This window comes from Ailuropoda melanoleuca, chromosome 12 (assembly GCF_002007445.2).
Source record: "Ailuropoda melanoleuca isolate Jingjing chromosome 12, ASM200744v2, whole genome shotgun sequence".
In the NCBI taxonomy this organism is placed as follows: Eukaryota; Metazoa; Chordata; class Mammalia; order Carnivora; family Ursidae; genus Ailuropoda; species Ailuropoda melanoleuca.
The window spans coordinates 71,882,473-71,909,175 of NC_048229.1; the positions used below are offsets into that span (position 1 = coordinate 71,882,473).

The 26,703-nt window shown below is 43.6% G+C and overlaps 1 protein-coding gene across 7 annotated transcripts in view; it reads left to right on the forward strand.

Annotated features, from left to right (window-relative positions):
- WWOX (WW domain containing oxidoreductase) overlaps positions 1 to 26,703 on the forward strand; it is a 1,195,262-nt gene that overhangs the window by 34,714 nt on the left and 1,133,845 nt on the right. For all 7 annotated transcript variants that reach the window (XR_004618878.1, XM_034637803.1, XM_034637804.1 and 4 more), the window contains exon 5: positions 13,856 to 13,962. Coding sequence is in view for 6 of the 7 variants with exons in the window: in XM_034637803.1 (XP_034493694.1) it covers positions 13,856 to 13,962 (107 nt within the window). In the remaining variant the exon portion in view is untranslated. The remainder of the gene's footprint in view (positions 1 to 13,855; positions 13,963 to 26,703) is intronic.

Below are 26,703 nucleotides of genomic sequence, written 5' to 3' on the forward strand. Positions count from 1 at the left end.
TTGAATACTCACATAAGTAACCAGCTTACTCTATATTCCTGGTAAATCAGGTTTTTTTTCTTTCTTAATATGTGCATACACATTCACTTAAAAAAAATCAACTTTTTGAAGTAGGGTTTCACATAACAAAGCTCGTTTAATTGTACATATGATTTTTGACAAATGTGTACACTCAGGTAACCTACCACCCAGTTAAGATAGATTTACGTCTCCACAGAAATTTTTCTTTTGCTTCTTTGCCCCAGGCAATTTGTTTTTCCACCCTCTCCCCACCCCTTGACCCTGACAACCATTGATGTTCATGTTATTCTAAGTTCCTGTGTTGTATGTGGGTGTTTATAATATACTGTTCTAAATACTTTTTTGGATAGAATTGGGGGCACCAGTGATTAATTGTTGAGTAGGTACTAGAGAGAGTAAGAATCCTTTATTCTATTTAGTCTCCTGTACAGATTTTCAGATTTTTATAGAAAAATTTGAGATAGAAATCAAATTATGGGTGTTTTAGCTAATGTTGTATCAATAATAAGCCTAATATTGAGAGTTTGTGACTTTCCCAAAACTCTGCATAGCTATCTCAGTTGACATTCCTGGAACCCTGAAGGAGTACCTTTAATATTCCCCTTTTACAGATGAAGAAACTGAGGCTCATTGAAGTGAAGTACATTAATTTCCTGGGGCTGCTGTAACAAAGTACCACAGACCAGGGTTGGTACTAGTACCAACAGAAATTTACTGCCTCACAGTTCTGGAGGCTAGGAGTCCAAAATCAAGGTGTCGGCAGTGTTGGCTCCTTCTGAGGGCTGGGAGGGAAGGGTCTGTTCCAGGCCTCTCCTAGACTTGTATATGGTCCTCTTCATGCTCACATGGTCTTCTCCTTGTATGTGTGCTGAGCCCACAGTTTTACCAGTCACACTGGATTAGGGCCCACCCTAATGACCCCACTTTAACTCGATTACCTCTGTAAAAACCCTATGTCCAAATAAGGTCGAATTTGAGATACTGAGGTTTAGGACTTCAACATGTGAATTTTGAGGTGGGGTGGGGGGGACAAAATTCAACCCAGAACATAACAGCATCATTCTCAAGGTTCAAAGCTTACAAGAAAGTGGCAGAGGCAGGATCCTGACTCCAGTCTGTTTGACTCCAAAGAGTAACCGTGATGGGATGGTGGTAAGAAGAGGAGGTGTGTAAATGATTTTCTGCTGTGAGATTCGGTGGGGGAAACCCACGTTCAGAGAAGTGGACTGGCTTTGCCAAGGAGGAAGCTGCAAGGGACTTTAGAGGCATCAGGCCCTAGGGTCCAGTGTTCACCCTTCCACTTTACTAGCTGTTTGACCTTGGCTCTTCTGAGCCTCAGTTTTCTCATCTGTACAATGGGAATAGTGACATCATGCATCTGTGGCATTGAGGGTTAAATGGGACCGTCATGTAAAAGTAGTGTATGTGGGAAGCATAGACATCGTCTGTTGTTCGAGAAAATGGGTTCTGGACATTAACAAAACCAGAGTTTCTTAACCTTGAACAAAATCTGAGTGTCCGGAAGGGCTCATTAGAACACAGATCACTGAGCCCAACACCGATCCAGCTCACTGCTTCAGCAGGTGTGGGGCGGGCCTGAGAATGTGCATTTCTGAGTTCCCAGGTGATGGTGCTGCTGGTCCAGGTACCACTCTTTGAGGAGCAAGGACTTCGATCTCTTTTTTGTTCATAGATAGGTTTTTCAGTGTTCTCGAGAGAAACCCCAAAGAGAAGTTAGGTTTCTGACCGACAAAAATCTCATCTACTCCACCTCACTTACTTGTCCCTTTAGGGATGACATAAATTCTTTGATCTTACTTCCCAGTGGTTGAGGCCAGGAAGCTTAGGATCCATTGCCTTTTTCGTTTTCGAACCAGCTGATCAGTCCACCCTGGTTGCTGTAACAAAATATCCCAGACTGGGTGATTGATTGACAGCAATGTATTTCTCATGACTCTGGAGGCTAGACATCCAAGACCCAGGTGTTGGCAGGGTTGGTTTTTCCCGAGGGCTCTCTGCTTGCCTTGCAGATGCCTCCTTCTTGCTGTGTCCGCACCTGGTCTTTCCTCAGTGTGCGCACATCTCTATAAGAGCCCCGGTCCTGTTGGATCAGGATCCACCCTTATGACCTCATCTAACCTTAATCACTTCTAAGAGGCCCCGTCTCTGGTATGGTCACATCAGGGCTTAGGGCTCAAGATAGGAATTTTTAGTGGACACAGTTCAGGCCATAACAACCAGTAAGGCTCCTGATTTGTTTTTCCTCTAAGAAATTCTTTGATTTCTGTTTGTTTCCTGTTCTCTTTCTGTCTCAAAGCACTGAAGAAAATCTAGTACACCTTGTCTTAATAGAGCCTCTAAAACATTGCATGCTTGAGGGGCAGACTGCATGTTTGAGCCAAATAAAAAATCTCGTTGCACATGCTTCCTCCAGCTATCTATCCTAGGAAGGCAAATCTCCATTGGAATCTTTTGTGGCTGCTCCCCGGCTGCACGGGCTCCCACGGCTGGGAACCTAGACCCCTCGAGGCGCTCAGTTTGCACAGAAGCTCTGTGCAAGCCGGAGTCCTCTGTTACGGCCTGCATGTCTTAACTCAGAGCATTCTCTCTCCTTTATTGAAATGGAGTTAAGCCTAATCCCTAATCATGCATATTACCTATGTGGGGGCTCCTACTGGGACTCTTGGCCCAGAGGCAGCAGGGCAAGAGGGGAGCCAAACTCAAATTTTCAGCTAGCTGCATCTCCAGGAGTCAGGCAAAATCAGCCTTAGCTGGAAGGCGTCCTGTGCATCTCTCACATTCATGCCGAACAGGTGCCTGATCACAGCTGATGGTTAGATTACACATTTACTGAGAGGTATAGATTTTAAAATTGGTGTGTTTTACCAGTCCCTCATCATGGTATTCCAAAACAGAGTATTATCAAACTAAAAACTCCTTCCCCTTTTCACCTTGTGAGTGAGACTGATTTTGTTGAAGCAGATTTCAGCTTAAAAAGTGACATAGAAATGGAGAATTTCTTATACAAATTGTATGTCCCTTGGGGACCCAGGCACTGTAGTCACTGAGTGTGTTATCAAAAAGCTAAGTGTGAAACTAGTAATGATTCTTTGTGCTTTGTTGTGTACAGCCTGGCTTGTGGAAGGAAGTGAGGAGTTCTGTGTGCTTCCTCTTCTGAAAGCCAGTGTTGCCCATACCTTTCACACAGGATGGCTGTGGACCGTTTGACGATTGCAAGAGGACTCACCAAAAGTAGTAACTTATTTAAAAAATTTTTTTTTTATCAAGTCGATAGGGGATAGTATCAGCATTTGTGTCTCCAAAAAGCAGGGAAACAATACACACACACACACACACACACACACACACAGAGCCAGGCTCCTGTTAGATTTCATAAAAAATAAAAAAGCAATTATATTAAAGATTATAGGATGGTCTGGGTTACATAGATTACCAGAGGTGCTTTTTCCTCAATGACTACAAGGTAAGGATTATCCTTTAATTAGGTGTTTTTGCATTAAATTCAGCCTGCTTGAAAGTGCAGTACACTTTGTCTCCTTATTGTACGTTTTGAGCAAATGTCTCATTTTAATAATTGCTCCCTAACCCATCACAGTAGAATCCAGTGACTGGTTTTGTCCCTGCACGAGGAGGAGTTGGCGGCGTCTGACCCTGGCACAGGCCGTGGTGGACCCAGAGAGCAGAGTTAGCAGGCCTGTCTCCCGCCGCAGCTGAGCTTCAACAATGGAACCTCAGTCGTACTTCCCAGAAGTTGCATCTTAAAAAGTTATAAGCGGTGGAGAGTGAAAGTCAATTTGGACACTTCTAAAGTGAGCCTCAAAAAAGTGCTGAATTTTCCCAGCGTGGTGTCTGAGAACCTCCACATGACTTGGGGAGCATAAAGAATTTAATCTTTTCAAAGAGGCGAAGTAATATGCCACTTTTTAGAAGGTGAGAGCCAAGGTTGATATGAAAAGAAAAAAAAAAAGTATGGGGTGGGGCGCTTGAATTAGAAAGCTTACCCTGAAGAAGATGGAGGCTGGAGGAGGCTTTTCATTTCTGGAAGCTCTTAATGGAATGGAGGTTTTTTTTTTCCCCTTTTCGTTCTTTTCTTTTTCTTTTTTTTTTTTCTTTTTTTCAAACAGTCCCTTCCTAGCCACTTCTTAATTGACAGGAGCGGAAAATGCCTTGGGAGATAGGCTGGTCCTTGCCCCATTGGTTGTGGAGAAAGTAAAAGAAAGGGGTCTTTTTCTGGACAAGCGCGGTGTGGGACCCCAGTGGCCTCCCTGTTTGCTCTGCGTCATAAAGAAGCCTGTCTTGAGCAGACTGCAGAGTGACTGAGGCCTCGGTCTTGAAAGGAAATCCTGGCCCAGCTGCGAAAACAATGAACTGCTCAGTAACATAATCCCGCGTGCTTGCAGATTCAGGGGTGGGTTCTCTCCTCTTGAAGTGGCTATAAATTAATCCATCAAAGTGAAAAAGGCCAAACTTCAGGGTAAACCTTTCCACTTGCAAACAGCAGAGACATGTTGGTTCTCTTAGTAATACTGCTGTGCATGTTGAGTTAAAGAGGTGACACCATGGGAGTGTGTGTGTGTGTGTGTGTGTGTGTGTGTGTGTGTGTGTGTATGTATGCGTTTAGTTATAAAAAATGTTTTGCCTTCTGAAGAGCATAAACATGGGCCAAATCGCACGTCCTGGGTTTGAGATTCTAGAACTGCCGTGTTCTTCTCTGTACTAGTGCCAGCGAGTGAGAGGCTGTATGTCCTAGAGAGCCTTGAAAAGCCATATAGATTTCTACGTCCAATAAGCTGGATTTAAGAATTTTTTTTTTTTAACTGTGAAGCGTTTGTTTTTTTGTTTCTTCTGTTTCGTCCTTTTTAATTTATCTTCCTAAGGATCTGGCCTGCGTTTATAAAAGTACCATGTATGCTTTGTTAAAAAATTGGGTCTGGCATCACTTTCTTCTTGAGTCAACGGGGTGGTCTTCTTTGTCTTTGGCCTTCACAGGGTCTACTCTCTACACTTTGGCACTGGGGCCTTTCAGAAATGAAAGAAGAAACTCAGGCGTGACTTGTAACGGCTAGGGTGTTAAGACCATCCCTTGTAAAAGGACTCACTGGTTGAAAGCGTAGAGGCAGGGTTCAATTAAGTCCGTACTTGTACGTTGTTGACCTTGGAGAATGTGGAGAGAAACGTTATTTCTGCGGATTAGTGATCCCGTCTTGGTAGGCCTTACACAGAGAACTGTTTGTGAAAGCAAAGGATGGTGTTAATTCTGAGCCCTGTGATGAAATATTAAATAAGAGAGAAGGTAATTTGATAATGCATCACAGTTTGGGGACAGATTCCATTAAGTACGTACGTTTATATAATCAAATAGCTGAAGAGGCCTAGGTCCTTTGCCTTGACAAGATGACACAGAAAAGAAATGGGCGTTGTTGCTAGGCTGTTGGCACTGAAGCCAGTGGCGTGGGGGACCATTTCTCTCTTTGAGAAGGACGACAGCTTAGTAAGGTTTGGCTTAAATCACACAAATGTCAAAAATGTAGACACAGGTCCTAAGAGACACAAAGAATATGTAGCAGATTCTATCAGTCGGCGGAACAAGACACAGTACAGTCAGCAGACAGTTGGGCAGGTGAGTGGTGTTCCCAGTTGGGTTTTTCCTGCCCTCAAGGGGCTCCTCCAGGTGTGTGGCTTTGAACTCACCTGCCCTGGACTCAGGCCACCACACTTCCTGTTTTGCCCTTTGATCTTGTGAGTGCCAGAACCTCTGGGCCTCTTGGTTTTCTCAGCAATGCGATGGTGCCAGTGACACGTCGTAGTGGTGCTGTGAAGAGCCCCTTGGAATTACATCATGTATTTCCTGAAGCCCCTGGCAGGGCGCCCAGCATGTAGTGGCGCTCTCACGTCCTCCTCTCCTTTCTTTGGTCCTTCTCTAAAAACCAGGGTGCTCAGAAGATACGGTAGGCATATTCTCTTTCCTTTCTCGCTTGCCTTGCTCTCGCTCTCTTAAAATTGGTAAAGGCCTGTAAATAATCAGTTAGGTACATTCCATCATTCACATGTAGTGTGTTACTCTTACGGGTATATGCGCGTGAGTTAAAAATGGAAACAGCATCCATGTGGGCAAACGCAAATGAGTCCTCCCAGCCCTGGCCGATAGCTCGCGTGCCCAGGGGGTTGGTGTTAGCACGTATGTAGACACACACCTCCCCTCCCTTCGTGTGTCACCGAGGGGATCACCCATGCATGCTGTTCTGCACTTTGATTTCTTTTTTTCTTCATAATACAACAGGAGATGTTTCTGTGTTTCTCCATCTCGTTTCACCTGGTTCTGTTTGACTACGGCACAGCACTTTGTTCGAGCATGCCGTGTCATTCGCTTAACATAATTGATGGGGCGTTTAGAGGGTTCCTGTTTTTTGGCTGTTGCGAGCAGTGCTTGTTGAACATTGCTCTCGCGTGTTTGCTTATTTGGGCAAGTGTATTTGTAGGGCACGTCTCTGGATGTGGAATAACTGGGTGAAAGGGCACGGCCATATACACTTTGATAGAGATAGCCCACTTGCCCCCAAAGATGTTGAGTCAATTGTATTCCACTCCCCTGCTCCCCCCACCATTAATATATGTGGTTGCCTGGTTCCTCCACACCCTGACCTGCAGGGACCCTGCTCAATTGAGTTGCCCTTACAAGGTCTGTCTTCACTGGGGCTGCCTAGGACCATGTTAACTGTAATCTCTTTGGGCACTTTTCTCTCTGATTCCTAACACATGGGAATCAGATGCACTGTCAGTGGCAGGTGGGATGAGAGCTTATGTAGCCAGCCCTGTGGCTGCACAAGTAGGCAGCCTGGGTTCCGTCTTGCCTCTTGAGAGATCCCAGGTGGTCACTCGGAGTTGATTGTATAGTTTTAGAAAGGTTCTGGCCTCAGCATTATCCTGCCCCAAACACCTAAATGCAGCTTGGCCATATAGCAAAAAGATACCCTTCATGAACCGACTGTTTCCTGCCTCCGTATCCCCATCTCTTGAATTGGTGTCTTTTTTTGGTCAGTATTTATATCTGTGGCCTGTTTATGTTGTGAGGGGTGTTTAGGAGGCTCTGTGGCACTTGTTGCTAGGTGTGTATAACACACGTTTAAAAGCAGGGGTGGTTATGACTTACTTTCCTCTGGAGAGGCCTGGACTGTCTTGTCATTATTAAGAGCTGGCAGTCGCAGTGAGGACGGAGCAAGTGTGATTTCTGACTCTTTAGAACTCAATGACAGAATTGAAACAGCATGGGAGGGAAACGTGATCGTTGAGGTTCAGGCAGCCACAGAAAGAGTGGCGTGGGTTATCTGGTCCCTGTACTTGGGGCGTTCTTTCAGCGGTGGCCAACGTGCATCCTCGAACTTCGTCCGAGATGCCCTCAGAGCGTTCAATTGCAGTGTCCCGGTTAACACCAAGTCACCATAACTTCATTTACATGAATCAGATGGGTGTGGGAAGTATGGTCCTTGTATTTACAGGGAGGTTGTGGGAGATGCTGAAAGCAGTGGTTTATTAACACGAAAATTGTCCCCAAATTTGAATTTTCCCCAAATCTAACTCAGGATGAAGGCTTCTCTTCTTGTTCTGTACCTGACGGTAGAGCTCCAGGTAGGGGAAGTTGGCTGGTGCTGTAATGTTCTGCAACTTGTTGATTCGTTCCTCAAGGTTGCTTTAGTGGTGTGTTGGGGTGGGGATGGGGAGGTGGGGATCACCATCTTCCTGGCCTTTTAATTGTGTGCAGTTACAAGTAACATTTGTCTCCAGTGTTTTTCAATTATAAATTAATAATAACAACCCATTAGAAATTACGGGTGTTGTAAGCCCCAATTCCTTTGGGCATCTTAATAAAAATGATAATTAAAACCATAATTTACAGTAAATGGGGACACTGCCCAAGTAAATCCACAATATGGAGAAAATTAAAAAACTCAAACCAGAAGGAGTCTTCCTAGCACCAGGGAAAGAACTGGCCTTGTTCTTAGCTCCTACTTGATTGGGAGCTTTGTGGGGACTGGGTTCCCACCCTGCTGTCCTTTGTGTCTGAGAAATCTGTGACTCTGTCCCCACCTGTCTGTCCTGCCAGTGAGTCTCACTGGGTGTGCGTACCTGCTCCATCTACCCCCTCCACCACCACACACAAACCCGGTCCTGCTTTGTAGTCGCTGCTTCTCGTGTGCCAGACTCGTGACTTTGGAGACTTGGGGTGCCCCCTCAGACTTAGACTCAGGCCATCGTCAGGCTTTGGAGAGGTTTGCTTCCCAAATTATTTTCTCACTTTTCCCTTATCTGTTCAGCCTCAGAGGTACCTCATCCCCTCCTGGTTGGTCACAAGGCCTCAGTGTCTTCAGCTCAGCCACGAGGTATCTTAAATGGATGGAATAATATTATTATTGTAACTATTTAATAAGTGTAACTGTGTAGTATGTAATTATATATATAGTACTGATGGTGGTTATTGTTATTCTCTTTGCTGCACCCTGCCGCCTGCCAGGGTCCCAGTTTCTGCTTGCTGGACAGGTGTTCATCTCCCTTCCGGTTCCCTATTCTTCCTTCACATGGGGCCCCTTGCCAAGCCACGATCTTGACTTGCCGTGCACCCAGGCTTTCTGTTTTTATGTCCTCTGGTTGCAGCATAGATCTCACTCACAGTTTCTGCTACCGCTCAGTGGCATTTGGGAAATGCCAAGAAGGTGGGTCATGAAACGTGCACCACAGATAGCCTAATTCCTGTGGGTCCCCGAGTTGTCACCCTGCGTTTCCTGGTGCAGGGCCGAGCACTGCTCCCAGGGCTTCCAGGAGGTAGCTGGTGTCCTGATCTTCTCATGCTGGACAGAGTGGGCTTGACAGGGTTTCAGTCAAATCTTGAGCAGGTCAGCGTGACGCGTTCTTTGAGGTGAGACAATCCAGATATGAAAATTCTGATTATGGCAGTTTTGTGGCAAGGCTGGAGCATCATTGTCTCTAGTGTGAATCTCACCTGTATAATGTGTGTCTGAGCATCAGATGCCCGCAGTGGTCTGGCAGGTGAAGTTGGCAGCATGGGTGGTGACCATGGCCAACAGGAGGACACAGACCCTGTCTCTAGCCTGTGGTGGCAGTGGGAGGGGCACCCAGTGTGGTCCACTTATAAGCTTTTTCAGAGATGTTGGACATCTGCCTCAGATATGTAATTTTCTGGGTTTTTAATGCTGGTAACTAATTCATATTAGGAAAGAAGGGAGGAAGAGAGACTGGGAAGTGGAAAAGGGGAGGAAGGAAAGGAAGGGAGAAGAGGAGGGAGGGAAACAGTGTTTGAGCTAAACAAAACAGGCCACAGGTTTGTATTACCCTGTGATCACCAGTCTGTAACCTCTGTTCTTGAGAATGAAAACTTGTGTGAGAAAAGCAGGTATTTAATATTTTTTTGGGGGGGATATGTTTTCCCTTTTATGGTACTTTAATGTTTGTATACAAAGCTTAAAACCCCCCAGCAAGATATTAAACCTTCGTGGCCACTTAATCTTCCCGATTGGATCAGATGTAACAAGTGCTAGAAAGCAGATGCTGCCTGTTGTTTTAAAATGCCTTCTTTTATTTTCTTTATATTATTAGCTTTAAATATTCTTCTGAACGCACTTGCCAACTCCATGCAGTTAAGCCGGTTCAATTTAAACATTGTCATAAAGTTAATTTTTTATAAGATGAATCAGGTTATTAAATTTAGTAAACCATTGCCTTCATTATTTTGCACAAACTTTGGCGCTGTGCAGAATTGGCTGAGCACTACTACATTTAGCTAATTAAACTGGTCATCAGCTGCGGTATTAGGAGTGTGAGGGATGCTATTCTCATGAGCTTTTCCAAGGCTTTAGCAGTAGGTAGCATTATTAAACATTCTTTTCTTTTTCTTTCTTTTTTTTTCCTTCATAAAACTCCTTACTGTAGAGGTACGGTTTACTATGAGAGTGTTCTTGTCCTTCCTGTTACACCGTCATCTTTTGAAATAACCATGCTTTGGTTTTGGCTCCAAAGGCACTTGTAAAGGATGAGAAAATGGAGCTGTCTCTCACAGCTTTTAAAAGGAGACATGCACTGTGTAACGCATTGCTCAGATAAGGGAAGATGTAAGAGCCAGAGGGTCATTTTACACGAGGCGGGTAGATGGCTGAGTCATAACCACAGGCAGGGATTCCGTGAAACAGAGAGGGTGCAAACTGGTGGCTGCAGCCTGTTGCTGTCATCACGTCGGGCGTGCTCCTTTCCGTAATAAAAAGTCCTTTGCCATAGGTCATTTTGTCAACTGAGATAGCGTGACTTAAGCAGGTTTGTTTGGGAAAATAAATTTTGACAGGAAACGGGCATGCTCTTTCCCCACAGATTTCAGGTAGTGTCATTCAAAACCGCAGTGAGCCCCGTTTTTGCAGGATCTTAATATTTGTTTGTTTTAAAAAAGGAAGTCAGAGGGCCATCAATGTTGTTTGAAACAACTAGGATTGTTTTGCAATAGTCCAGAATTGTAGCCTATTAACGACCTGTAAGAACCATTTGTTCCTTTGGCAGATATTTGTTAAATCCTACTGTGGGGAAAGAGCATGCCCGTTTCCTATCAAAATTTATTTTCTCAAACAAACCTGCTTAAGTCACGCTATCTCAGTTGACAAAATGACCTATGGCAAAGGACTTTTTATTACGGAAAGGAGCGCGCCCAATGTGATGACAGCAACAGCCTGCGGCCACCAGTTTGCACCCTCTCTGTTTCACGGAATCCCTGCCTGTGGTTACGGCTCAGCCATCTACCCGCCTCGTGTGAAATGACCCTCTGGCTCTTACGTCTTCCCTTACCAGATATTTGTTGAATCCTACTGGGTGTTAGTCCCATGGGATACAGGGATCAAAAAGGCACAGATTCTCAGGAGTTTACAGATAAACTGGGAAATGTGATAAATGGAGCCCTGGGTTCGGCCTGGCCCTGTGCTGTCTCAGTGCCCTTTCAGGCCCTTAAAAAGATGGTTGCTAATGAATGACCAGCATTGTGTCTACCATCTTCCCCAACTTTTTTTTTTTTTTTTTAATACCGGCTGATGAAAATGTAATGAAAAATATTCCTGATAATTGCTCCGACTTGGACATTTCACAGGGATGCAGAGTCCACCATCTCAACAAGATCTTCTGGGAATGCAGGTGAAGTCATTTTTGGCCACTTCACGTTCCCTCCATATGGCTGTCAGTATTTCATTAGTCTGATTGATGTCGCACATCAGTCAGCAAGATTTCGTCCTATGCCTGCCCCCATCCAGTTTTGGAACAGCTGGGCTACAAAACCTGGTGTTTTACTTCTTTCTCTTTTCCCAAATGATGCAGGTACCTTTTGCCGCTGGTGGTTAAGTGGTGTAATTGGCATCACGGATCAAAATTAGTAAATTTCAGGTTATTGTCTTCTTGCCTCAATGGCTAGAAGATATGGCTTCAACCAACTTTCACTACATACATCAGGTTGTAAACTGATGTAGATGTTAAGTATTTCACATTTGAATTCCTTTGGGCATTGTGTTAGCATCAGATTCAAGTATAGGATGTTGTCCTTAGATAATGGTAAGTGAATATCTTGGGATATAGAACTTGGCATAATCTGAAAAATAACTCAAGTTATCTCAACAGTGAAGCTTACAGTGTGTTCTGGAGCCAGTATTCACACAAATGGAATGGTGGGTCTTGTAGCTAATTTCTTTAAATTTTGGTTGATGTTAAAGCCAGTCAGCTCTTGGGTTGCTGCTGGGAGCAGATGGAGGAGAGAATGTTAATTTTTCAGTCATAATGAGTGTGCTGTATTTGATAGGTCATACAAATCACAGAGGAGACACAGGACTTTACACCAAAGATTATAGAATGTGAATTAACACTTATTTTCCACCTACTATTGTTATATTGGGCTCTTAGTGTTAGTTTACTCCTTACTCCTCATTTTAAGAAAAGATCTCTGAGTTTCTGATGGGTTAAAGGCATAGCCCTCAGCTTATAAATAGCTAGAGCTGGGGTCAACATGAGTACGTCAAACTCCTGAATTTGAGTTTCCCACTGCGCTATGCTGGGTTCCCCCGAGGGCTAGTTTATATAAATAGACTGGCCTCCATGAAGATTAGATATGTGGAAGATATGAATGAATGAATTTTGCTAGACTCTTTCACATGGCAATCTCAATAAGATAATGGTACTCTGACTTTTCATACATACAAACAGTATCTTGGAAACAATCGTCTGCTGTCATTTGACATGGCTTTGGCTGAACTGCATTGCTGCTCCCTCTAGTAGGATTGATTCGTTCGCTGCTGTGATGTACTCCGTGCGGTCTCCCACACAGCTTGCAAGACGTGCCTTAGAGCAGCGGTGTGGGGTTCAGGCTCTGGAATTAGACTTTTCAAGCGTTCTAGTTGTTCCACATCCTTGCTAACATTTGGTCTGGTCATTAAAAAAATTTTTTATTTTTTTTTTTTTAAATTTTAGCCATTGTAGTAATAGGTATGTAGTAGTATCTCATTGTATCTTTTTAATTTTTTTGTTATTTTTTTTATCTCATTAGATCGTTACACTTCCCTAATAACTAAAGAGTTTGAGGCTTATAAAATAGTTGAGTTTTCCTTTTTTTTCTATTATGTGGAAGAATTTGTGGAAGGTCTGTGTTTTTATTTTCTTAAATGTTTGGTAGCCTTTCCGTTCAAAACACGGATCCAGAGTGTTCACTTCGAGGCTTTTCTTTAAGTAGAGTTTTCTCTCGGTTATACGTTGTTATTATCAACAGAGTAATTCTGCTATGTATTCCAAAGTTTGCAAGCTTTTATTGTTATCATTTAGATTTTTCCATAAACTTACCCTTTATGTTACTCTTTGTTACTTTCTGCACCTCCAGATTTCGAGGGTCATTTTCCTCTGCTTGAAGAGCATCCTTGAATGTCTCCTCTAGTTCAGATCTGGCCATAGCTGGTGACATAGCCTCTCAGCTTTTCGTTTGTCTTGTTTGGTTTGTTTAAATATTTGTCCACCTTTACTTTTGAAGAACACTTTCACTGGGAATGGCAGCACCACAGCCGGCTCCTCTTTCTTGGCTTTTCCGCTTCTCCAGGCCCTCAAATCCGCAGTCATGGTGTTCCTCTGATGCCTTCGAGGGTGCGTGTGCGTGTGTGGTGTTGAGTGCAGCTCTCCTCCTTGCTGTCAGTGGGAGGGTGGGTGGAAGAAGCCCCGGCTGCCGTTGTTGGACGCGTGTAGCACAGCGCAGAGCTCATGGTCCAGAACGTAATAAAATGTTGTATGTTTGTTTTCCTTTTCACGTCTCTTTTTTCTTATTAGACTGTGAACTTTTTGAGGGCAGTGGCCATGTCTGAGTCTTTATATATCCTTATTCTTTACATTTAACACAGGATCTGCTCATTAGTAGGCGGTTCTTATATATGGCAGACTGTGCTGTGAGCTCTCCTATGGTTTGTCCTACGCCTTGGGGACAGCTGTATTCCTGGGCTAGGTTTTCTCAACTTCAACAGTGTTGACACTTAGGGCCAGATGCTTCTTTGTTGCGGCGGCTGTCCTGTGCTTTGTAGGGTATTTTGTAGCACCCCTGACCTTTATGCACTAGAGGCCAATAGCACCCTGTCCCCAGTTGTGACCACTGAAAATGTTTCTAGACATTTGCAACTGTCTACCAGGGGACAGATTGCCTCTGGCTGAGAGCCACTGGGGTAATGTGTGCGGTGCTCAATAAAGGCCATTCAGCTGAGTCAATGTTTTGCATTGTGTTTTCTAATGTTGATTTTGCTTTAAACCGTAGGGTTCGAAACTGCCAAGTCTTTTGCCCTCCATGGTGCACACGTGATCCTCGCCTGTAGGAATATGACAAGGGCCAATGAAGCTGTGTCACAGATTTTAGGAGAGTGGGTAAGTAAGTAAGCCCTTCACCATTCTTTTTTAAATTGTCAAATACACATGCTGGGATAAACACATGGAGGTTTTAGTGCAACGCATAAAGTTTATTGCTCTTGGAATAATGTTTTCTTTATTTTTAAAGTCATATTCACTTTGTTTATTTTATGAATGAAAGGACAAGCAAGCCTGTTATCCACACATTGTTTATGGTTCATTGTCAATGTCATCTGCTTTATTAGTCAGAGGTTTGAAAATGTTTACTCATTCTGCTCATTTATTAAGAAAATAAAATGTGGTGAACGCCCATGTGTGCAGCTAAGAATTTGTTATGCTTATGGTTTTTAAGAGTAGAAGGGGGCGGGCTTTAACCCTATCTCTGTTTTTTTACTTTTTGCTTTTCTCTGTGTGGATGTTGGTACTGTTACATCTGTGCACAAAATTTATTGAAGGCCCTCAGTACTCTTGAGGCTAAGGATATAGCATATCAAAAAGCACAAAATCCCTGCCCTCCCTTGGGCTTACTTTCTAGGTATGGAGAAACAGACCATAAGGGATAATTAGATTCAGTATTGAACATACTGCTGGTTCGTTACAAATGCAGCAGAGTGAGGGATGAACAGTTACAGTGTGGGCTTTTTTAGTTTGGGTACTTAAAAGAGAATCTTCTGACGTGGTGACATTTGATATGAGACTTGAATGAAGTAGAGAAGCAAGTTGTGTCGGTGTCGGGGGACATGCTTTCTGAGTGGTGGGAACAGCATGGGCCAAGGCACGGAAGTAGGAGTGTGTCTGGAGGATTCAGGATCAGCAGGGAGGCCAGTGTGGCTGGAGCCAGATGGCAGGGACAGAGGTGACAGAGGTGCTGCGGGGGTGTCACCATGGCCTCAGAGCCAGTGAGGACGAAGACAGCAGGGGGTTGAGCTTGAGAGCGGCACAGGCTGGTCACTTCTGTGGCATGATCACTGGGCTTCGGTGTGAAGTATAGACTGTGTTCACTTATTTGCTTGTCATTTATTCACATGTTCATGACTGGGGCTACACCGTCTCTGTACAGCTTTCAGCCCAGAGTGAAAGTCAGATTTAACCAAAGACACAGAAACATCAATGTGAACTTGAAATGATGGTACTGGGTACTAGAAGTGTGTTGCACTCCAAAACGGTGGATAAGGGCTGGAGGTGGGGGACATTTGGAGTCTCTGAGAAGGAAGCAACTGAGCTGAAACCTCAGGAAAGACCTGGGGGAGGATGGAGAAGATCAGACTGGGCAGAGGGAATGGCCTGTGTGTGCGGCCGTGGGAGGAGAAGGAGCAGACCCTCACGTGGCTGGGAGCAGAGTATAAAGGGCGTCGACAATCCTTCCCAAGGTTGTCTTTGTTTTGTTTTCTTTCTTTTTCTTTCATTCTTTCTTTTCTTTCTTTTCTTTTCTTTCTGTTCTTTCTTTTCTTTCTTTTCTTTCTTTCTTTCTTTTCTTTCTTTTCTTTTCTTTCTTTTCTTTCTTTTCTTTTCTGTCTTTTCTTTCTTTCTCTCTCCTTCCTTCCTTCCTTCCTTCCTCCTTTCCTTTCCTTTCCTTTCCTTTCCTTTCCTTTCCTTTCCTTTCCTTTCCTTTCCTTTCCTTTCCTTTTCTTTCCTTTCTTTCCTTTCTTTCCTTTCTTTTTCTTCTTTCGACTTATTTATTTGAGAGAGAGCAGGAGGGGCAGAGTGAGGGATAGAGAGAATCCAAAGCAGACTCCCCACCGAAGGCAGAGCCCGATAGGGGGCTCGATCTAAGGACCCTAAGAACACTGCCTGAGCCAAAACCAAGGGTCAGACGTGCCACCCAGGTGCCCCCCCTTTTTAAAAATAAAAGATGTCTTCGTTTTCTGAACACTGTGGAAGATCTCTTGCCATTGGAAGAAACAGACCATGGTTCCTTTAGGAGAATGTCTGGTGTTCTAGGCTAAAAAGTTTTCAAAGTTAAGAAAAGGAAGATTTGTTTCTGCTTTTTTATAGTATATTTCAAATGAAATATTTCAAATTCACTGTATTTCAGATGAACCCTTGTCTTGAGTTCTCTGGATTCTTTATTTTTAGTTAAAAAAAATACAGTCCCCATTTCCTTCTGATGATCTTAATATCTCTGTAATGCTAAAGTTAAGTAACAGCCTGTAATAGGTGATGTAGTAATTACCTTCAGGTATGTACAAGGTGAACAGATGGTAACATGTGCATAGGGTCTGAATCTTCACACAGGACTGGGAAGGTAGAAAATAAAAAGCAGAAGTCCCTCCCAGTCCTTTTCTTGGAAGGTAAATGTTATCAACCATTTCTTGTATATACTAGCAAATATACACATGCTGTTACATACTTTGATTTTTTTCACTTAATACCATTAGGAGATTTTTTTCTTATCAGTGCATATAGGTCTACCTTATTTTCCACTCCTGTCAAATCTCCATCATCTGCTTCTGGTCCAGTTTATTTGAGCAGTTTCCCTTTTGGTGGACTTTTAGGTTGTTTGCGTTGTTTTGCTATTCCAAGTGATGCTCTTTTAAAGTTCAGTCTCCTGTATTTTTACCCAAAAGTGGGTCTAAACTGTGCTGCAGTGAGTATTCTTCATATATACTTTCATGAGTAACATAGGGCAGAATCTTAGCAGTGGACCCATTGATTTAAAGGGTGCTTGTATTTACAATTACAGTAGCAGCTTCCTAGTAGTCATCTAGTGGGATCATAGCGGTTTCTATCCCCATTGTTAATGCGGAAGAGGACTGTTATCTAGCAACAGACAGTGTCAAACCTGTAACGTTTTGCCCATTTAGTGTTAAACTGGAAAAAATGGAATTCAGTGATATGTAAGAACCATATTGTACAATGATCTGAATATTTAGACCTCTCTTGGAAGGTAATACTAAAATACAAGTGTCTATGCATTTTAAAAATCATCTTCTTTCTTCCTTATGTATGAGCACAGGTGCATCTGTATTTAACCCATTATAACCGTTGTTTGATGCAGAGAGACAGCAAGTCCTGGGTGTTCTCTATTTACCTGTGGGTCCTTAGCAAGCCTTTTAGTTTACTTTTTGTCTCCGTTTCCTCACCTCTGACAAAGAAGGTTGAATGGTACGAGCATAAAAACCCTCCATTTGGTTTCTCTTGCTTGCATTTGAAGCCGTACTTGGGTCTCTGGGAGTCAGTTTCAGATGACAGGATGCATCCTTGCCTGCTTTCATTCTGTAATTCCAGTCACTTGATGTTGCCTGGCCAACAGTGCTCCCAGAGAGTTACCCCAAAATACTCCCTATCAGACACATGAGTAAAGGAAATGGAAACAAAAACAAAACTAATACTTGCATGGCATTTCAAACATTTAAGTCAAATTTTGTAGGTTGTAGACTAATCTCTTTATCATGTCTCATCTGTTCGCTTGTGCCCTGTGAGCACCGTTATACCATTTCCTCTTCCCCCTAGATTATGGTTATGGAAGCTTAAATGTGGCACCAAAAGCCATTTCGTATCGTTGCACTATCATCATAGTGTCAAGTGTGTGCGAACCTGCCTTCGTGATTCGCATTGAGCTCCCCTCACTACCCCACCGTCCGTGCGTGCTGGGCTGGCTTCCTTCAGGCCCTTCCTTACCTCATCTCTGTGTAGGGACTTAATCTGGCACATCATTAAATACCACCTTCTTGTGGTTCTCAAGGTCAATTTGATTGACTCCAGTTTTTCCAGCTGCTAGCCAGCTTGAGTGTGTTCATACTTTATCTGGGATGAATCCTATCGGTAGCAGAGCCGGGAAGGTACTGCAGCATATTGGCGCCTCACGGGAGGCTCTCGAAATGATCCAAAGTTTTTTGTTGCGGCAAAAGCTCACTCTGAAGTCTGTGGGCGGTTTGGCTCAGTGTCGACTTGCGCGTGCCAGGGCTCTGCAGGCATTCTCAGCTTGGATCTGGAGATGGAGTTCATGCCTCCTTCCCCAACTTGTTCTTCCCTGCCTGGTCTTTCCTTCCCTGCCTTCATGGACCATTCTAGAATTGCCGTGTTCCAGAACATTCATGTCTGCCTCCAAGCCGGTGGGACATTATTCTCACGCTCCCCACAGGGCATCTAACAACCATCCTGTATTGAGTCCTTGTTATGTGCCATGTCCTGGGTGAGGCATTATATATCCCTATTCAGGAAATGCAAAAGCCTGGTTTTCTCCTTTTTATAAAAGAGCTAGTGGAAGGCTCAGAGGGTGAAGGGACCCTCCCAGAGTCACACGGCTGATGAGCCCAGAGGCAGGCTCCTGGCACAGTTGGTCCATCTGGCCTCCAAACCCAAAGTCTGTCTACTTCATGGCCTGGCTTTTTTTTTTTTTTTTTTTTTTTTTTTTTTTTTTTTTTNGGCATCATGGATGTCCGTGACCTTTCAGGCTTTGCTTTCAGAATTGCTAGATGCTATTTGAGGGATTAATTTCAGGATTAACCCTACTTTCTCACAGGAAGCAACACTGGTATTGTCCTAAGCAATCCCTTTTCATTCAAGACATCCTTTATAGAGTTCTCAAACCAGTTTTGGGGGGATCTAGCTATTTAGTAAAATATAACTTAAATGAAAACACATTCCATATGGAATTATATTAAAAGCCTATATGTAATTACAACTAATAATTATTCCATGGGAAAATGCCCTCCTGCTGAGATGTTTTGGATGCTTGAAAGTTAGTAGTAAGAATTGAAAACAATTAAAATCGGATAACATGGACAATATAGACGTAAACTATCCTCTTAAAAGGCCAATCCTTTTAGCATAATCTAAAAAGGAGGGAAGGGAGGGAGGCCTATCACTCCTCAAACGTATTGAAATGAAGTATCTCTGACTGGGGTTCAGTACCTGTGATGTCTCCCTCATTCACGTCCTTAAGTGGATTACGGACTAGTGTCCCCTCCCTCTAAGACAGGCACCTAATTTTTCCCTAGGTGTGCCAAGGAGCCCATATGGCTGGCTGAGTAGGAAGTTTACTTTCCTGTTTTCAGGGTGGGGTGGATTCTGTTTCATTTAGCAACACTGTCTGGCTGTTAGGATTCCATGTGAGTTCTCTACGCTTGGGACACTGATGGATGTGTCTGAGTCCCTGCTATGCTGTGTGGTTGATACTTTCCTTTCTTCAGTAAATATTTATCTAAGGCAAGTTTTGTTGCTGCGTTTATGGGGGTATGTGTTTATGGGCCCTTCCCACTCTCCACCCCGAAATCCAGGGCGATTGTATGCAAAGAACAATAGTTGATCAGGTATCAAAATGGACTTTATAAACAGCCACAACAAGACTCCAGCAACCCAATGTAGAGCTCTCGGAAGGTCTAAGTGGGGCTCCCACTTCCTCTCTTCTTTTGGAACCTGGGAACTAAAGTTTCTGGTCCTGGAAAGTAGGAGGTTGAATAGAGCTGAAGCAGCTGGGTGAGAGGTCACCCACCTACCTATCAGTTGTGTGAAGGAGAAAAAGCGGTGCGGCCGTGGCTGGGGTTGCTAGGGGGATCAAAAGAGTGAGGGAGGACAGCCTGCCTCACGTACGCCAGGCCCTTGCTCAATCTGCTTATCATGTAAGAGACTTCACATATAGGGGCTGCCCATTAGTGAAACATGGAGTCCAGGGAATGTTCTGAAGCTCTAGCATCTGCTAGCAATGGAGATAACCAATGGGCAGAAGTGGCTTGGCCTGAGAAGAGGGGCTGATGGCCCTCCTTTGAAGTTATTATATGACCCACTCCTGATTCCTCAGAATGTGGCTTGGACCTGTTCCCCTATCATAAGGGAGAAATGACTCAACTATGTTTAGTTTGATGAGAAGCTTTGGTCACCAAGGAAGACTTCAAGCCTATGCTTTTCAAACTTGTGTTTTTATTTGGCCTAGACTTCAGGTCTTCCTAGAGACTGGTTAGGATGACTGCTCTTGGCCAGGAGACTGCACCAGGGATCCAGCTCAGCTGCTCTCATTTTCTCATGGGTATTTTAGCCAAGATTCCCAAGAGGTCTAGAGAAGGGAGGCTGGGTGGTCTTCAGGATCCCTCCTGGGCAGATGTCCCTTGGTGGGGCAGATCATCTCCAGCTGACGACCACTGCTATAAAGTATGCTTTGTTATAATGGTGAAACTTAGGAGCAGATATACCCTATGACCTTGGGTGAGTTTCTTCTCCAACCATGGTTTCTTCCTCTGTAAAATCCAAATCATAATGTCTATGCCAGGAGACCTAAGTAGCTGTGAGTATTAGATGCATTGACCGTATGTATGTGTAGTATTTAACATGTTGCTGGGGGTGGATTGAGTATTCAATTTTACCTGCTGCTATTAATAACAATAATAATTATTTCTTATTCGTACATGAAGGTCCAAGTGATGCTTACTCTTCTTAACCTCTCCAAGTGGCTGCCAGAGGAGGGGTAGGGAGGGTGTTTATCAGCATGATTCAAATGCAGTTGCGGTGAATTCTTTCTCTGCCTTCCTGTGTCTGGACGCCTACATTTTATCAGATGTGTGTTTAGTTTGTTGATTAGTGTTTTCCAGTGGAGCTCATATTAGCACTCAACTGTCATTTGAAAAGCCATCTTAATTATTTATGAGATTGCTTTTTCTTTTGTATTTACAAAGACATATACTTTGCATATATTTAGGAAAGATGATTAAGGGATCAGTCATCAGGAACTGCTAGCGATGGCTTATACAAAAATGGTTATTGAGGAAGCAGGGAGATGAGGGGTAAAAAGAAAAGATTTATTAGTCAGAGGTAATGGGATATGCGTGTGTTAGGGAGAACGCAGGCCCGGTTGATTGTAACCACACAGTTTGATGCTGGTGGGACTGAAGTGTCATAATTATTCCCGTCTTCGATAGAGTTGATACCAGGGCTGTTTATCTCGTTGGAGGGAAGGCATGTGGAAAGCTGACTGTATCATGTCATATTGTAGCCTCACTGATAAGCATAGGAAATAATGGTTTGAGTAGTATTCGCAGACACGGAGGACTTGAGCACATGGTTTTGGCATTTTGCTGTGCTTTGAATAGACACCAGCACCCTATGTTTTCATGACATGGTATTAAGAGTGATGGGGTGGGATGCTGAGGCATAAATGGCTGGCACTTTCAAGGTCCACTGGAGAAATCCAGCTACTGTTAGGCTCCCTCAAATGTATTCCGTGGCTCTATGATCTGGTGTAGCTTTGGCGTTTGTGGGAATTTCCACTTTGAGAATAAAAGCTTAAATCCCTTAATTTGACTTCATAGATCAGAGGACTTCAGTGTGATGCCTTTTGTTACGCAGTGTGTGTGTACTGGGGGGAGGTGAGCAGCACATGATGCCTGCCTAAGCTGGTGACTTTGCTGAGGGAAGATGGTCATCATTCAAGGCATCGCGAGTTATAGGGCTCATCCCCATTGTTTTGAATGATCTTTAGCTAAACGAAAAATAAAAAACTATTAATATTATTAATAGCTGTAGATTATTGGGAAAAATTTATCTTAAATCAGCTGCTAGATTGGTTCCTCATTTCTTTGCATTAAAAATTGTTTTTATGTGTAGTATTGGATTTTCAGTAAATAAAGTATGATATAAATAAGTCTGCGAACCAGCAAGAACTATATAAACCACTTGCTTAAATCAATAAGCACACGCACGCACACACAAAGGTAAAGTTCTAGAGTTCCCCCTTAGGACACTTCCGTTTTCAAAATGTCACGTTATTATTATCCTCTGCAGATGGGGTTGGGTATTCGCATTTGTCTCTCTGTAAGGCACGATGCTTAGCATTTTGCAATGAAATATCTGTGTTATGTGTTAAACCCACTTTGCAGATGACGCATCGGATGCTAGCCGGGGTGAAGAGGCTTGCCTAAGCTCACCTAGCTGGGAGCTGTGGGGTGGATCTTGAGTACGAAGCCATATTTGCCTGGCTCCAAAGCCATCTTGTCACCTAATCCAAAATTCCTGGTGTGCATTGTCTAAAAAGACTGGCCTCTCTTTTTTGAAGGCTTAGCCGAAGACTATATTCATTGAGGTTTGTGTGTTTATATGTAAACGTTTCTCTGTTCATGATAATGAGGGTCCCTGTGATTCCCCAGGAGAGAGAGCTTCCTGGGTCCCTTCTGGTAATCCGGTGGAGCCCATGAGCCTCACCTTACCTCACCTTACCGCATTCCCTCTCCTTCCCAGACTCCCACTTCAGGTGGTGTATGGAGTATTTATTGTTCTACTTGAGTTGCTTATTTGACCTTTTTTGTCATAGGCTCAGGAAGGATTCTTTATCAGATAATAAATTATGCATCACCCTCATCAACATAATTTTTGCTAAAATATTCTGAGTTTTCTCTGTCTCCAGAACAGTCCAGACTTGTGCCTGGTCCTATCCTTCAAGTTTTCCATTTCATTTCTCATTCCGAATATTTTACATTGACGTAGTCTTGGGTGCTATTCATTGTTCTTTGATCACTGTTTCTGTCTTCGTTCTGTGTACTTTTTTTTTTTTTTTTTTACCCCTGGCCACTGCTCACAGTCTTGAGCTGAATCTTTCAAACTTTATATCCATTGTAACCTTTGTATAACAAGGGCTATGATTAACTGTGGGGTTTTAAAGAGTGGAAATCAAGCATAGGTGGCTAGCTCCAAACCGTCACTCCCAATCATGTGAAACCCAAAGCAGATGCATCCTTTCATTAATATGGGGTCCCCTGAGTTCTTATTAAGCTATTTTGACATAGTTTGAAGAGAAGGATTTCATCTTGAGATTGTGTTCAGCCAGTGGCTCAAAGGCTGGCCACTAGGCATTTAGGCTCTGTTACTTAAGAGGAAAAAAAACATGCTAGAGACTGTTTTTCATATTTATTATGGGGCGTTTACAGAGAGTCTCAGACATTGCAGGTGTTAAACAGAGAGGAGAAAGAGTCAAACCTCCTGTGCAAGGACAAATGCAGAGATACGGCATGGATGGGGCCGCCAGCTTCAGAATGGGGTAGTGCACACTCTAATAGGTTAGGGTTTATTTCAAGTGTTTGTTTATTTATTTATTTATTTTTTGTTTTGTTTTTTTTAAATAATTTTTTATTATGTTATGTTAGTCATTATATAGTACATATCTAGTTTTGATGTAAAGTTCCATGATTCATTATTTGCATATAACACCCAGTGCACCATGCAATACGTGCCCTCCTTAATTCTCATCACCGGCCTATCCCATTCCCCCCCACCCCCGAAGCCCTCAGTTTGTTTCCCAGAGTCCATAGTCTCTCATGGTTCATGTGTATATTTAAAATAGACTAATTTTCAATTTATAATTTTCAATTTATAGACTATTTTTAATTTAATTTTAATTTATAAATATAATTTTTAATTTATAGACTAATTTTTAATTGTAATTTATAGGGAGGCAGCCCAGTAGAGTAAGGGAGCCTCAGCTTTGGAGTCATGTAGACTCAGGATTGTATCCTGGTCCAAACACATGCTCACTGGGTGTCCTTGGGCAAATTTGGTTATGTCTTTGAACCTTGGTTTATTTCTCTGTGGAATGGTGCTAGTAATTGTTCTTACTTATGGTGAGGATGAAGTGAAATAACACTTCATATTGTGATCTTGTGATGTATTATAAGATACATATTATGATCTTTTGAAGTATGATAAGAAACATACATTTGGTCTTCCTGTTTCTGGCAGAGCTCCTGAAAGCCTTGGACTTTTCTAAGTGGTGGGAGCCCTAGAGGTGTCTTTAGTTATGTGAATAAGTTGAGTTCTGCCCCCTCCCCTCCCAAGGATGCGGGCTGGTTTCTGGTGGAGCCCACTGTGTGATAAGAGGGTTGGAACTTTGAGTCCCACTGCCTGACCTCTGGGGACAGGAGGGGCTGGAGATGAAGTTCAATCATTAATGGCCAATGACTTAATCATGCCTATATAATGAGGCCTCTGTAAAAACCCAAAAAGGAGAGGGTTCATAAAGCTTCTGGGTTGGTGAACATGTGTCCCTGGAGAGTGGTGCCCCTGGAGAGTGGTGCCCCTGGAGAGGGCAAGGAAGCATGTGTCCTTTCTCACACACCTTGCTCTCCACATATTTTCTATCTGGCTGTGCCTGAGTTACATCATTTTATAATAAACCGGTGACTGGTGAGTATAATGTTCTGGGTTCGATGAGCCGCTCAGGGTCTCAGAAGACACATACTGCCTTGTACAGAATGTGGCACCATGGTAAAGACTCAGGAAATGGTAGCTTCAGGAGAGACAGACTTGTTCAACATATCCCTAAAACAAATACTCTCAGAAATCTTGTTGGAAAATGACCTTTAAAAAAAAATGATCAGAGTACTAGGACATAGCTAAGCCTGTCTTTACCTTCCCATCGATGTGTCAGTTAATGCTCAGATGAGCTAAGGAGCAGGGGTTTCCTCCCATCCCCAGGGGGTGGAGTGGTGGCTTGCCTTCTGCAGAGCCTGGGCTTGCTGAGGGACAGAAGTAAAGAAAAACCAACTCTGTGACTCCAGGGCACACATCTGGCACTTGTCCCCCCGCCACTTAGTCAACTAGGGGGTGCAGATGTGACTGGCTTTTGGCGACCCTAAAAAAAATGAAACCTCACAAGTATCCATGGTGGTTTTAAAATCTATCCATCGATTCTTTGATACTCTTCTTCTTAGGGGGTGGAGTTGATTCTCCTCCCCTTGACTGTGGGCTGTACTTAGTAATAAACTTAATGAAGAGCATGTGGCAGAAATGAGGGAGTTTTCCCTGGGAGGGTCATAAAAGGCATGCGGCTTCCTCCTTGCTTGCTGTCCTGGATCACTGCCTCTGGAGGAGGCCAGCTGCTGTGTGTTGTGAAGACACTACTCATGCATCCCTGTGGAGAGACCCACGTGACAAGGAACCCAGGCCTCCCACCCGAAGGCTCATGAGTGAGCCTTCTTGGAAACCTCCAGCCTCGTCAAACCTGCAGGTGACTTCCAGCCGTCAGATTGACAGCCACCTCTTGAAAGAGCTTGGGTTAGACCCACTCAGGATTCCTGACCTATAGAAACTTGGTGGGGTAAGAAATGCTTACAGTTTTAAATCACTGCGCTTTGGGGAAGTGTGTTACATAGCAATGGGTAACACACACGGGGGCCATGGCTGCAAGGGCAGGAGGATCTCTGGAGAGGAACTGGGCAGTGAGTTCAAAGGACAAGACCTGAACACTCACCCAGTGATTGATTCCAAATGCAAGTTCTTAGAGTGGTGCCAGCTGTCCGGTCACCTCGCTTGACCTCTTTCCGATGTGCAGACCACTCACACAGCATCCCTGAGGGGAGATCCTCCAACTTTGGCTGGTACCCTTCCAGTGATGGGTAAGCTCCTCCCTTCCCAGGCAGCCCTCCTATTTCTGTGCACCTCTCAATTACAGAGTTCTCTCTCATATTGAAGGCAGCATCTTTCTCCGAGCATCTCCTATCCACTGGCCCTGGTCCTGTCCTCCGAGTTTCCCTGGGCTGCCTTCTCAACAGAATCCGCCTGATGCCCCCATCTCTCAAATTCCCTAAATAATAAATCAAAAGTTATTGAAGACATCGGGTTACTAAAAGTTGGCGGTCAGGCCGGCCCCTCTCCACGCTCTGCAACCTCTGTCCTCTTTTATTATTGGAGTCTGGGATGCGCCTGGTAAGGCTTGGCAGCTGGGGAGAGCTCCGTCTGTTCCAGCATCCTTCAGCAGGCAGCAGATGCAGAGCCCAGACCTGCTTTGCCTTCCCTGGAGTTAATGAATCAGTGTGAATGAAGAGCATAGTCTCCTTTTAAATAACTAAAGAACACTGCGCTCATTTACCCAGCAATTCTCAGAGTCTAATTGTTCCAACTACAATGTGATCTGTAAACTGGGTAGCTGGGCGAAACTTCAATGCATCTTTGTAATGGCTTTGTTGTTGTTTATTGAGAGGGACTAATTAACTTTGATTATTGCACTAATATTGTGGCACTTTGACAGCCTTTCAGATTTATGACTCTGGGAAAATAAACAAATGAAATGCAGGTGCTGGAGCAGAAAGAATAAGTTATTACTGAACTTTAATTACTTGGAATGTGTAGCCAGGAGAGAATTAGTTGATGAATTACAGGATGCTTAAAATCTACATCAGATTGTAAGCAATATGAAGACAAAAATGAAGGGGGTGGGTGGGAGGGTGCTATTTTTTAAGGCGGGAAGGGAGCGGACACACTGTAATGGTCTCAGTAGTGTTTCATTGATTAATCCCGGTGGTTTCCAATGCTGCACAAACTTCCAAGGTGCCACTCAAGCCTTTCCCTGACCAGGAGCTGCTTCACTGCAGAGTCACCATTGAATTTGTTTGAAATGCAAAATCTTGGGCCCCAGGCCAAAACCTAAGGGATCAGAGTGTCTGGCCCTGGGGCCCAGCAATCTGTGTTTTGCAGTACCTCCAGGAGATCTGATTCACACAAAAGTTGACAAGTACCACTCTACAATTCTCATGTTGTCTGTTTGATTGATTTTTTTTTTTTATTATAGAAGGGCAGGGCAGATTTTTATCTTTGCTTACAAAAATTAGATGTTCTCACAGCCTAGTTTGCTAACTAGCTCAGAGATTTTCAGACTATTTTTTTAAAATGGTACAAATATTTATTAAATATCTACTATGTACTTGGTATAGTGGGTAATAAAAGACGGTTTAGAATATTGTCATTACCATGCTCACTGGGTACTGACATGGTGGTTACAGTCCCCAGTGAGCATGGTTAAGAATGGTACTTTGAGGGGCGCCTGGGTGGCACAGCGGT